The sequence below is a fragment of the Manduca sexta genome, chromosome 9 (genome assembly GCF_014839805.1).
Source record: "Manduca sexta isolate Smith_Timp_Sample1 chromosome 9, JHU_Msex_v1.0, whole genome shotgun sequence".
Taxonomy (NCBI): domain Eukaryota; kingdom Metazoa; phylum Arthropoda; class Insecta; order Lepidoptera; family Sphingidae; genus Manduca; species Manduca sexta.
In genome coordinates this window covers 1,131,671-1,146,117 of record NC_051123.1, presented here as the reverse complement: position 1 = coordinate 1,146,117, position 14,447 = coordinate 1,131,671, and the positions used below count along the sequence as shown (strand labels likewise).

Sequence of the window (14,447 nt, the reverse complement as noted above, 5' to 3'; positions counted from 1 at the left end):
GGACCCTTCACAATTCAGCAGTTACTCTAAGAAGTACTGCATGGCATTACGCTGCATACGTCTCTCCGAGACATTTGATATTAAGTCTAAAAGCAGCCCGAGCTGGTTACTTCGGTTTGTACCTTGTTTTTATTATAAATTTTTACCCTAATTTAAAATGTCCATAGTTATGTAAGTAATTTTAAAAGTTGTTTAGAAATAATAATAATTATTCTTATGCTTTGTTTTGACGTATCATAAGTGCCACTTGTACGCCTACGTGATAAATAAAGTATTTTATTATTTATTTATTTTTTAAAGTACCAAGTATTTACAAAGACTTCAATATCAACCCGTTACATAAAAATCACAACGCTGCTTGGGAGCTGAAATAGACAGTGACATATACCTGGCCAGATTTTCGCATACCTACCATCAATAAAACTATATTAGTATGTTTGATCATACGTTCGGTAGGTGTGTCTTCCTCGAAAAGTTGCGTCATTACGTGCACTTTCGACTACACTCGTCCCTTTCTAGCAGAGTTTATGTAGTGAGAAAGACAGAGAGAAAATAACATTCGTTTCGAATGTTAGTATTCTGATCGCATACGTTTCTATATCAAGGTCTAGTGCTAAGTCTAGATTTATGCTGTTTGGAGAATCATAGACGTTTTTAAATTATTCAGAGTAACAGGTGTGCAACTGGTGGTAGAATAATTGTATCCGGATGACCAATATAAACAAGGTGTAATACCTAGCATGGTAACACACGTAAGTGTTTCGCGTTCCGGGATCAGCCTGTGTACATCCATTTTCAAATAGGCTGGCATAATAATGTCGACTTTAAGATAAGTATAAAATTTTGACACCACTCCAATTACTGATGGATGCTTAGAAGTTTCTCAGACTCGTACAAAAAAATGTCCCATTGCTGGCAACTTTCATCTATACTTATAATAAATCTTCAATAAAATCAATGCTGATGCTAAAGGAAACGTCTACATTGAAATCACGTCGGCCCTTTCCGATAATCTATCTGTCTGAAGTGGAAACCCGATCACCGGCCTCGGCAAAACGGCACGTTACTTGGCTCATAAATGCTGTGTTTGTTTTTGTATTAGCATTTCCCTTTTCCCTTCACCTTCGCATAATTAGTTTATTACCTCACAGGGCTGCATTCATTGCAATGGGCTTTTTAATTCGAATTAAGTAATCTTCCTAAACACAACTCTTCATGACTGTGGCTATGTAACAGGATTTTTTTAAATGACCAACTAGAAATCACGATGTCCTAATATTTATTAACTAGCAATTGGCTTCTATTTTTGCTCGATATGGCGATAGTCTTTCCCCCCAATCACATCATGGGTTAGAACAAAGATCCGGAATGGTTAATAACACCGTCGTTAATTAAGCTGTCATCGAGTTTCCACGAAATTCAGGAGGCATCGAGATCTTTCGAGAACGTTCCACCAACTTTCCACATTCAAGCAGACACTATTATAGGATTACCAGTGGCTGTAACATTAAAACCCGGTGGTTAGCTTGGGTCCCGCAAAGGGAATATGTTCCCCTTGAATGATTTTAAAACATTTGCCCTGTTGAAATATGTTACAATTTATACAACATTAATGACTTCCTGAACACAACCGGTTGTAATTGTTATCGGTTGTCGGCCTTCCTCGCTGTCTAGATTCGTGACTTGCCGCGGGAGACAAGATCTAGATTGTATATTCTCTTCCGTCCGGTCAACTTGGATGCAGTCTATTGATGCAGTTTGCTATTTCATCTCAAATTAAAAGTAATAAAAGGTTTGTGTAATATATTTTCGAATGACTGCCTCGGTGGCGTAGTTTTAATTATACACGGTATGAATACGAGTACCGCGCTGAGGTCCTGGGGTCGAATCCTGGGGGCCAAATAAGTGTGACTGGGATTTTCCATTTTAAAAATTGCTTAGTCGCAACTCGAAGTCAGGAATATGATGGTGTAATACCTTCGTGCCTCGTGTAACATTAAAATTACATTTTATTGTTATTTATTTTGTTCCAAAACTAAATTTTTTATTTGATGTATAGAGTATACGGCTCGAGTAACTTATTGTCAAGCGTTATTTTCAAGAAAAGAAAGCGGTTTCATTTAAGAATGCAATGACAAAATGACCCTGTTTATGCTGACATTCACAAACGTTGACAATTAAAAACCTAATTTTTCTGTCGGCTAAAAATACAATATTTCAACAGACATGTTAATAATTAGTGAAATGTATATTCTATTCAATCAACAAACATGTAGTGGTAAAGCAAAGCAGAAAGTATAACCTTGCTTGTAATTTACAAGGTGCTGTGGACCGGAATAGCTTTTTTAAATATCTCTCAGACTTTCGTCGATCAGAGATTTGTCGCATCTTGCCTCAGTTAAGACGCTATGAATATATTCAGTGCCAGATTTGATCCTGGGATCCGTTGAAATAAAATCATTTTACTGATTTGATCGATGTGGACCGCCCCATGACCATGAAGGCTGCAAGGTCTTCGAAACATCAGGAGAAAATTGTACAAAAAAAACCGCCATTTAATCTGGAAAAATCCTTTAATTTAATTAAGGTTTTTAATATATTGTTATAATTATCGTTTTTTATGTTCATGACAATCTTAACGTAGATTACAATTATTTATATACACTGAAATCACGCATTTAAAGAAACGGTATGCAGAGGTGCAACCAACCCACTTTTCGCCAAGCGTGTTTTGTCCCATGATGTGATAGGGGGTGAACTTATCACCATATATGGCACAAATATCAGACTCTGAGCAGAAAAACCCAAATATCACTTTGCCTGGCCCGGGATTCGAACCCAGTGCCTCAGAGCGCTACGGTACTGCGCATACAATACAACTACGCCACCGAAGCAGTAATTTATGATTCTAAGATATGATAATAAGCAATTAATTATTTATAATTCGAATGATTTCCAAAGATTGTTGAAAACCGCACTATAATTTCATAATATTTACTCATATATTGTAGTTACTCATTGATTTCATATTTTTAGTACCTACTTTATATTTTTATCTTCTACCTTCTCATTATTATATCTAGATTTTTAATCTATTAGTAGCACACATATCAGATGCTGTACCTTATTGCTTTTTTTTATTGAATGATCTAATATGTAGTGCTGCTGGTGTACCTTATTACAAATAGCTGACCCGGCAGACGTTGTCCTGTCTTAACTATGAATTAGCAGCGCGCATTCTGACTTATTTCAAACAATTGATAGTTATATAAAATTAATATTTTCGTTAAGTTTTCTTAAATTTTCAAATTTTCCACGCAATTTTTTGAATTTTTTCTTTCATAAGAACTTTCTCCTGACAATAACAAACACAACAAAAAAATTGTGAAATCGGTCCAGCCGTTCACGCGTGATGGCGTGACTTAGGGAAATAGGGATTCATTTTTATATATATAGATAAGTAATTTCCGGAGCCTAAGATCATCTATCACTACAGACCATAAGAAGAACCAGATTAAATGTAAATGCACATGAAAACACGTAAGAAACCGTAATGATATCTAATAAATGCCTCATTTCTGTGTCGCCTTATCTTTATAGACGCCCATACACTATTCCAGATATGTAAAGTATTAGTCATTCCATCTCAAATCTCTGATTCAGAATATATACATATTACTGCACCTTGTTGAGAAATTGATGGTAAATCAATAAAGATATAGTTGGCTTGATGGTGTAACATATTATAGTATGTCAATCCTAAGCCAGAATTCTTTAGCTTCTACATAGATTCAAAATTTTATAGCCTTCTAAGGTAGAGAAGCTGATGGATCAACAAAAATAAGTGAATTGACATCTTTGTTCGTGATTGGACATCGTCAATCCCAGAGACATAGACAACCCGTTGTCTATCGCGAAATAAATTAAATACTAAAAACAAACAGATATATTTTGATAGGCATAAGAAAAAGGTCAAAATGGCGATTTGATTTTTCAGTCTCTTTATTTTGTATCTGCTATTATAACTTGACATTGGCAAAATCACTCATAAAAAAACTGTAGAAGCCATAATATAAAAGAAGAAAACAAAGGAAAAAATCCTATGAGTATCGAACCTACGCCTTCGTATCCTCGATCGCTGCAGGAATCTATTACTTCATATTAAAGCATGATTATGTAAAATCTCACTATCTGGACTTATTTCACTTACCATAAGGTGTAGTCACTTTTTCGTGCCAATATAGAAAGCAGTTCGTGGGGGGTGGGAGCTTATGCGCCTCTATTCGTCCTCGTCTTGTCCCTAGTCCCTATTGTAGGGAGTGTAGTGCTGACATCATCTCGGTAGGATGTTGTTAGTACACTACCTAACATTAACTTGTTTGTTTATTTTTAATTTATCTAGACACATAAAATGTAGACATATTTAGAATTAATGGATAATGATTAATTAATTTACTATCAATACACGGAATCAATTAAAAACGTATCAAATTCTACTTAACTGTATAGTTTAAATTGATCAATGTTGAAAACATGTTTATTGTTTAACTGCAATTTCGAGAATAAAAAACCAGCAGGCTTGGTGTCAATATTCTTTGGAATACTTGTTAATACTTAGACTTAACGTATTTTTTAAACATAATAACATATCTTCGTAATTCTCACTGCCCTTTAAAGGTTTATCAATTTACCTAAACTCGTACGCGTTCCTCATGCTTTATAGTCTTAAAGAGATGTCGAGATACTGCCCTAAAGCTTGACTGGCCTCAATGCGGCTTCTAATCTCTACAAATCCAGTACTAAGCTATTGCACCATCGTCCTTTACCTGCTAACATCTTCCGCCAACAACGACGTCATTCACGATCAGAATATCACGCAATGTGAATTATCTGTAGTTAGATTAGATTTGACAATGTCTAACGAAAATTTCGAGGTTGCTGTGTTTTGGGAGGCCTCGGTTTGAAGGACATTAGACGTGGTTTGATATGGATTGTGTAACTTTAGAATTGTGACTGCAAATATGATGGCGTTTTTTTTCTTGATGCGTTCTGCTCGCTAATAGTGCATCGAAATTAATTCTACCGTTTTTGTGAGTAGCACAAATATGTAAACAGAAATCAGACTTTGATTAAAAACAAGGCATTCAACCTTCTAAATAACTATAATTTTACGAACCAATAGGATATCTTAGTCCATGGAATGTAACACTACATAGAAAGTACAGTATTTTACCATATAATAAACTTCTTTAAATATTTTGGGCTAGATTTTGCAATACGTAACGCGTTATCGTAACTTCTATTTATTGCAGAACCGGCAAAAATAATTACGCTTGTTGCATGACGCTCTAAATCGTCTGAAAATTTCGTGTCTAGACAGTTTAATTTCTTGGTGTATGCAATTATAATTAGTCTTGTTTACAATTTTAGACATTAAACATGCGCTTGCGCAGTGGTGGTCTTTTGGGGTGGGGTGCATCATGCGAGCTTGCGTTGCTTTCGCTAGGGCCTATTGTCGGTTATAGCCGCCACTGTACTTGCCTGTAATTCTAGATTGACAGGCAGGGGTGCAACACGAAACTTGGATGTCGTCTCGCTAGCGTGTGCAGAGCCTTTCTACGAATTATAATGTATTTTTGGAATTATAATTTGTTTTAACATCTTCTGACTGGCGTTCTCTCTGCTTAGTATTAGAATCCATTTTCCTTCACCTCCGCTTCGTCCAGTCTCATGCATCCTCCAGCGAGACCATTCACTCTAATATTGACTTTAAGACGTCATGATAAAGCTTCTTATTCCTTACGCCTTGTACAGTTACATCTATTGTGCATAATATCTACAACTCTAGTTTTATCAAAATGATTCACAATTTAATAGTACGGCAGTAAACAATTGCTCGTGTGAATGACTATCTACGCTGCATCAAGACATCGTTCCACATTGTTATTTACATTAGTATTAAAAATAAGTTTACCATAGAATGTCGACACCGAAGTGGGTAATGCGTGAACCTTGAATGAGTTATCTTCGCCAAATGTTTAAGTTTCATCACATTGTAATGTGATCAAATGGGGATTATTTTTGATCTCACAATGTACGTGAATAAGTGTAATGGGTCAGTCAAACGCATAATCTTGATACACTAAGGTCGGGTTTCATCCGTGGTCAGGTAAAGTCTCTAGTCGCACTGACGAATTGCAAGGTAATTCACACTTACGCGCAGGCGCAGCGCGCTCGTCCGTTTTAATGAAACAGGTTACTTTAATTGACCACAAATAAAACAATACGGGTTCAATTACTCGAATTATTCTCTCCGTTTAGTTACCGACTCGTGCGCAAGTATATTTGTTAACATTTTCGGAGCCTAAAGATTCCACAATCAGGCTTTACGTCATCGCAAATCTTAAACAAATACTCATGACTAAGATTTTAAGTCTGTAACAGCACGTGTTTTTTCAGGTTATTTTCCTTTGAAGCCTACATGGCTTGTGACGTCACTGCAGAGGATTTTGTACAAAGTACGCACTTATCGCTAAGTTAAACTAGCGAGTTCTTGTTGCAATATATTGGGCAGATGTCCAGATGAGTTTACACTGGTTTTTCAATAATTCGATAGATATGCAACTTCTGTAAATACTGCAAGCTTTAAAAGTTGCAGAAATCAACTTACAGTAATTGTTTACATTTAAAACGATATTGTATGTGGTAGTAGACTTCTATAAGTTTTCTAATCTAATGGTCGTCAGTAATGCTACACTCAATAGCGTTTACTAGCAAGGGATAAACATGGATAATCGATAATATATGCGTACGCCACTCCACTTACTACGCAGTGAACTGTGACGTCACTGTCCTGCCTGTTTAAAAATATACAAAAGTTGTATAAAAGACCTTAATAACACTGGCATTTTTTCTCAGTCAAACTCAGGATGACGCAGAGAAATGGGTGCATTGTGGAACAAGTGTGTTAAGAAGAATTGTCTCTTCATTGAGTCTATCATTGTGCTGCTGTTTCGTCATATCCGTTTAATGGAATACATTACACTGGATTTATAGACTTATGCGTTATACTATTTTGGTCGCAATTCGTTCAGCGTGTGTATATTCGGGATGAAAAGAAAGCGATATATTAATTGAGGGCGTGGTTTTCTTTATGTCACACATCTAAATCTGTTCAACAGTTGAGTAACGTGCTAACGAATGTCCAAACATTACAATATAATACTTTCACATCTTACTCCTACTTATGTACGAACTTTTGTAAAAATGTTTGCGTACGTATATGTATATCGATGGTTTTCGTTGATTTATTATCTTTTACTTTTATGAAAATAAAGACAACCATTTATTTAGATAAATAATGCAAGTCCTTTGAATGAGGCATTCGTTGATTCTGTCATTGTGATGTTATTTGTATTATCTTTCTAATTTATTTATTATCTTGAACGAAACGTCATCGATAATCATTCAATAAACAAGACATTATAGACGGTATTGATAACGAAACACTCGATGAATTGTGCCTAGGTTAAGTAATTGGAGACCTAGGTGAACGGCTCGTGACATTGGGAGCTACGTGGGTGGCCATCTTGAAATAAGGGATTTGTTCTATGATTTAGCATTGATATTGTTAGGGTGCAGGGAGACCTCAGGAATTTGAATCCAGAATCTCAGAGCGGTGTTGTACCCACGCCGCACCGAGTTAGTATAAAAGTGCTGCCGATTTCCAGGCGATATTTTGTATACAAAAGCAAAGTTGGACGAACAACCCATTCATTTGTTTGTAAGTTTTTACACTGACAAAATTCTGTATCACAAAGCGCTGCATGAAACTGCACTGCACTCGTCATCCTGAGACATTATGAGGCATGCGCAAATCTCACTGCAAGCATGTACTAAAACGATAAAAATTCTGGGACTAGCCGAAAGTTAGCTTTGTTTATCTCTCACACTTCCCGTATTCTCTTGACACCTGCATACCAGTGGCGGATTAGGGGATGGCGAATACGACAAGTATCCAGGGTTCGCCATTGAAAAAGGCAAAGAAAAAAAATCTGCCGCCCTAAGCCTGGCGTTAGTTAAGGCCCCTACTGCTGTCCTTGTCCATGATTGACTGTATTTGTGTTTCAAACTACGTCTCACCGAACAAAGGCCAGCTTAATAATAAAGATAAATAACTCAATAAAATCATAATACGCACAAGCAATCGATACCTCACTGCGTAAATTGTACCCAATTAGTTTTACTTAACACCTGACCTGATAGCGTCATTGCTGCGCCCAAATTGATGAAGCTCTAACATCCTGTTACATTTATAGAATGGGATGTCAAGATACACTGGTCTAAATTCTAAACCGACACTCCCTTTTTATAAGTGCCTATAATAGCCAATTGATATTTATATAAAAGAGGGCATTGGTAAGTGAAGGAACTCAGGGGCATTACGCTGTATAGATGACTCGTGTCAATGCTTTATTGTATGACTAGCGACTCGCCCCGGCTTCGCACGGGTGCGATGCTGATACTAAATACACTACAGAAAAACTGTGAACGTTGTATATAAAAACATAGCGGCCCGCTCTGAAATTACATTCGAACATGATAAATATTATCAGCGGCGATAGCCTGGTTAGTTGCAGAACAGACTTCAGAAGAATGGCTACAGGTTCAAAACCCAAGGGCACACACCTCTGACTTCTAAATCTATGTATTCTTTGTGAATTATTGCTGCCTTTAACAGTGAAGGAAAACATCGTGGGGAATCCTACGCACCTGAGAAATTCTTTATAAGAATTTTGAGGGTGGGTGAAGTCTACCAATCCGCACTAAGCCAACGTGGTGAACTAAGACCTAATCCGTCTCAGAGACAGTATATAGTACAGGGCTAATATTATACTCAATTCGTCATTTAATTGTATAAGAAGACTATTACAATATGTTTAATAAGTATTCACGCCCTGGTTTTATATCATAACATCAAATATGCATTGTTCTGTAAATTGTATTCGTTAGTATTAAATGGAGTGGACAGCATTCTCATGAGTGTGACGCATGTATTGTGCGCGTGCCGTTTATGTCCTGCGACAGCTATAAATTATTTGTTTTAAATACTATGAAGGTTATAGAATGAGCTAATAAACGTAAATACCTTTTTACACTCACTCGCACATTTTATCCTTAAGGCGTAGAGGACTAAGGACTAGGGAGAGTCATAACTGATGCACCCATTTTTTGCCATGTGTATTCCGTCCCATGATGTGATAGCGCCTCAAGTAAGACATCTGTTGAAGTCTTTATGTCCAATGCTCTAAAACTAGCTGATATAATCGATACAAACCCTGGTCAGGAAAACAAAAGAAACATTCACAGCGCACTTTGCAGTCGCAGGAACACGATAGTTGCAGACCTTTATGTGGCTGTTGTTGGACATGATAGAGTGCGGAGCCTATTGCGATATCGGGCACAAATTTCCCTCTGGGCTGATACTTTAGTAGGAAACCTAATATCACTTTGCCCGACCCGGGGATCTGCTCTGCAGTGCCATGATACAGCTACACCGTATTGTGTTAATACCATATAAAATTCCCTTAACTATTTAAATACCATAGCTATCATTTTCTTCGGATACTCCACTGTCGCCACTACACCTGATGGTAAGCGAAGAGGGGGCTTGATAGTGTCAACTGGCAAGAGGTAACATCTCTCGTCAGTCGACACAATTATGCCGGCCTTTTTGAACCAGATATACACTGACGGCTCCAGGTAAGCGACACGCTTACGTGAGCCACGATGGCGGATTTTACACCTTGTGTACTATGGTTCAAATCGAGACAGATTCAAACGGAAAAATCTGTTTTTAACATACATATGACAATCCTTGAATCGAGCTGCATAATAAGTCTTACTTTGCTTTTATGAAATTCTAGATATCGCACGTGGTGTCATGATTTTTTTTTCCCGGAATAAAAAATAGGCCATTCAGGACACGATCTTTTAATATACTTTATACATATATAATTTTATATAAAACCTTTTTAATAAAAATAAAACAACCAGGGCCCTTATTCTGTATGATAGTGTAAACGCGTAACGCGGCCGTGTCATGTTATCTTCGAGAAATGTGCGTGGAATAGTATTCTGTAAGCTAAATTTCTATAGTCCTAAACATGACGCGTTGTGTTACGTGCTTGTTAAGCACTGTTAAAATAACGTGCGGGATAGAGAATAAGGCCCCAGCAACCCTTTGAGTAGTTTCTGTGTTTAATTAAAACACATCTTCAGATTTACAATATTAATAATGTCCCATTGATTTCAGAGTCGAGCCGTATGTGGGCGAGCGCCTCGTTCGTCGGGGTGCTCATCATCATCGGCATGCCGCTCTGGTGGAAGACTACGGAAGTCTACCGGTAAGTCTTCACATCAACCTTCAAGCGATTGATTCAGTTGCGATCTTATTTGGCCGATCATATTAAATGTTAATCTTTGTGAACTAGCAGGCTCGACCGGGGTGATGCCGTCAGGTAATCTGTGGTATTACCATTGTTCTCACGGAACTGACGTGAATTGTCACTTTCCTGCATAGATTTGATTAATTGATTCCTTCCTGACCGAATTTCGGCCACGGCGACCAAAATCGACCAAGGAGATCAGCCAAGAACGCAGGAGATATTATAGTGCACAAGTTTGTGCGCAATACACAAGCACTCTCTATTCCTTCACTCTCATAGTTCGGTGAGACGACAACCCGACATAACTGGAGAAAGATCAGGCGCAGGACCAACGGCTTTACGTGTTTTTCGGGGCACAGGGTATCACACCAAAACTCAGTCACAATATTTTGGCCCGGTATTACTTATAGTTAATACTTATAAAAACTTAGAGCGAGCCATTTATCTTCCAATTGCCTACTCTTCTTGCCTTGTGCTGTATATTTTTATTAAGTCTTATCTATACCAAACACAACATTACCCCCTAAGCGTTGATTTAATTGGAAACGTGCTTACAAAATGATACGGCGCACGTATATTATTGTATAATTAATAGGCTTGTCTTCGAATTATCCACATAAAATAAACATAGATTAAAATCGCCATATCTTTGTGTAAAAAATCCTTACCATAAACAAGTTTGAAACCAAAATATAAACATTTCGCGGTTTAACAAACAAAGTAGTTATGGTCACGTGATTAATTGTTTATTTGTTCAATGCGCAACACCTGATATCAAAGTTAAAAATGTGGCTTCTTGGACGTAGGTTCATCACGCTATTCAACTTTTGTTAACCATCGCTCGCGTTAACGGTGAAGGAAAATCATTGTGAGCAAACTGAATTTTCAAAGTATAAAATAAAATGATTTATTCATGTTAGCGAACATAGTTGCACTTATGATAACCCAAGTTACATGAGAATATTAGAATTATATAATTATAATTCCTCCAATTAAGTCACTTATATAACTACAGACATTTTATATTGCACATAAAACAAATGAGACTACAAAATAAACAAAAAGACCAGCTCAGGCTGACAGGAAAGAGCATGTACAGCCTACCAATCCGCACTAGGCCAGCGTTATAGACTCAGGTCTAAACCTTCTATAGCAAAGAAGGCCTGTGACTAGCAACGCGACCGCGAGAAACAGAAGAGTATATTATTACAAAGTTAATGTTATTAGCAGCCCCTTAGCAGTGGTGAAGGACGAAAATATTGCCAAGAAGCCAGCACAAAACACAAGGAGCTTTCGCCATTGCCACTCAGATGCAATACATCCATTCAACCTTCCCCTTAAAAGGCTATAAAATTAACCAAAGATTAAATGAAAGAAGATAACGCGAGTATAAACAATAAGATTCGGTCTCGTGTCCGTATCGTTCCAATTTAGCCAGAAGTAATTACACTTCGACCTTTTTTCGACTGATAATAGTTTTATTACTTTTTTTTAAGCTTGCATTTTAACCCCGGCTATCGATCGGTAAGAAGGACGCCAATGTCACTATGCACATATAATCAAACGAAAATGACAGACTGAACTTGATATATTGTGTTTGATGCGGTGGGAACTGGATTTTGATCGCTATACGCAGAAGTCTAGATTTCCAATTAGCTCAATACTATCAGACGTTACAGATCATAGAGCTTAGTTAATTTACAACTCTCATTAAATACAGTGTAAATGTTCCAATTAAAATTGGCACTTAATATACGAAACTTTTGATTGATAATTCTATAATTTTTTCTGTCAGTTACGAGGTATTGCACTTTGCCCGACACTATTCATAGTATGTGTGTGAACTCCTGCTAGTCACGCAGCCTGTATTGCGATTGCGATGCGATTAGAGAAAGTAATGGGCGCGTCTTCAGGAATAAAATGACTCAGTATTCAACTAGTTAGTTTTGATAGTACAGCATAATATCAGAGTATTGTTTCTGCAACACATTGTAATAAAATTTTATAAGACTAAAGACATTGAGGGGTTAGTGATCCTAGCTTCAAGGATAAATAGGGGAAAAGAATTGTATGTGCATTTTAATTTTATAGTCTGGCCATTTTAATTGGATTTGCTGCGTCCTTCAAGCCTCATGGAGGTTATATTGATCGTCTGGGAGATTCCCTCTTGAAGATAAAAATAATATTGCATTTCACATATTTTGTTTTACTTGGAGAAAACAAACATGTTTTTCGTTTTTAATACTTTATCATTACATCTATACATGTGAATACACCACTATCTATGATTAATAAAAAAATTCTTTTCCAAGTTCATATGATTTGTACCTATTAGAACTTACTAACGCCTTTTGAATTTCTCATTGTCTTCTAGAATTCATTTCAATAACGGTTGCTGGATTTCCAAACTTACTTTAGAATAAAAACGACTTTTCACACACGACATTTTATCTCCAAAAAGGATTTCAAGACGGAAAATGATTTGCATACTTTAGCCAATATAATCGACAATGAAATGCGGAGAACAAAAGCAAGCAATAACGATAATTATTTCATCATCTAATACATTGAGGTAAATAAGGCCTGGTGCGTGTCAAGAGACCCGCATTCATGATAGAGAGGTCAGTAGCACGCTCTTGAGACCTGTGATCATACATTCGTTTCGTGTGTATCATAAACATTTCTTTTCAAATAGGATTCCTAATTAGGCTAAGGATTGATAACTTGGCACCTACTAGGGGCAGCAGGTCCAATAAGGTAAAAGTCGTAAAGTTCAACCAATACTATTTCTTCAATCTAAACTTCAACAGTTAACTTTGGTATATTTAAATATTGCATATATCCTATTATCTAGTTGCGTGATATTTTCATTGTTGAAGAATTATATGTAAATCTGTTGGAGTAAACGCAAATACCAGTGACCCATAGACAGCTCACCGGTCACCGTACATCACTAATTTTTAAGTCCCCTCTCTATATCTCTCTTGTCTCTGACTGTTTTAACGTACAATACCCTTTTATCTCTTTGAATACATTTATCTAAGTTTCATCAAGTGCTTTATTAATAACAACAGGTTATGGGCCGTCCCGTTCTATTAAAGATTTCTAAAAGTTCTTTTTAGTAAGTTTAATAAATTCGAGTATAACCTCAAAAAAAAAACCGCATGACAAAATTTTCCTTCCGCTTCAAAATCTTTACGAAACTATCAACATGACTACAAACACATTATCAATACAAAAATTAACCGGAAGAGATAATTTTTCGACGTGGAAATTTCGCAATGGAAGCATATCTGCAACATGAGGAGTTGTGGGAATGTATAACCTCCGTGGACTCCGTGGATAACAAAAAGGATATTAAAGCTAAGTCTAAGATTATACTATCAATAGACCCACAACTATATGTACATGTTCAAGACGCCAGCACTGCGAAATTGGTATGGGACAAGCTATCGAAAGCATTTGAAGACTCCGGCCTTCTCCGTAAAGTTGGGCTTCTAAGAGATCTGATAAATACTAATCTCAATTCAAGTACGAACGTAGAAGATTACATTAATAAAATTATGTCAGCAGCACACAAACTGAGAGCAATAGGTTTTAGTGTTGACGGTGAGTGGCTTGGAACACTAATGTTGGCTGGTTTACCCGAAGAATACAAGCCTATGATAATGGGGATTGAGAGCTCTGGTATAAAGATTAGTGCCGATCTGATAAAGACAAAATTGTTACAAGAAGTGAGATCAGATACTACTACTGCTTTTTATGTAAAATCAAATAAATACAAAAACTCTCAACACAATAAAAATAAATCAACTTATTCAGAAAAACCTAAAGGACCCCGATGCTTTAATTGTAATAAACACGGTCATGTTAGCAAACAGTGTTGGTTCAGAAACAAAAAAGAAAACAATAATGATACTAAGAATAGTTTTGTTGCTGCTTTCTCAGCCTCTTTACTAAACGACAACACTAGCTGGTATGTGGACTCAGGAGCATCGT

The 14,447-nt window shown here is 36.7% G+C and overlaps 1 protein-coding gene across 2 annotated transcripts in view; it reads left to right on the top strand.

Moving 5' to 3' along the window:
* Nucleotides 1-14,447, top strand: part of LOC115455645 (GPI transamidase component PIG-S) — an 82,393-nt gene that overhangs the window by 55,766 nt on the left and 12,180 nt on the right. For both annotated transcript variants that reach the window (XM_030184296.2, XM_030184297.2), the window contains exon 2: nucleotides 10,316-10,406. In XM_030184296.2, the coding sequence (XP_030040156.2) occupies nucleotides 10,316-10,406 (91 nt within the window). The remainder of the gene's footprint in view (nucleotides 1-10,315; nucleotides 10,407-14,447) is intronic.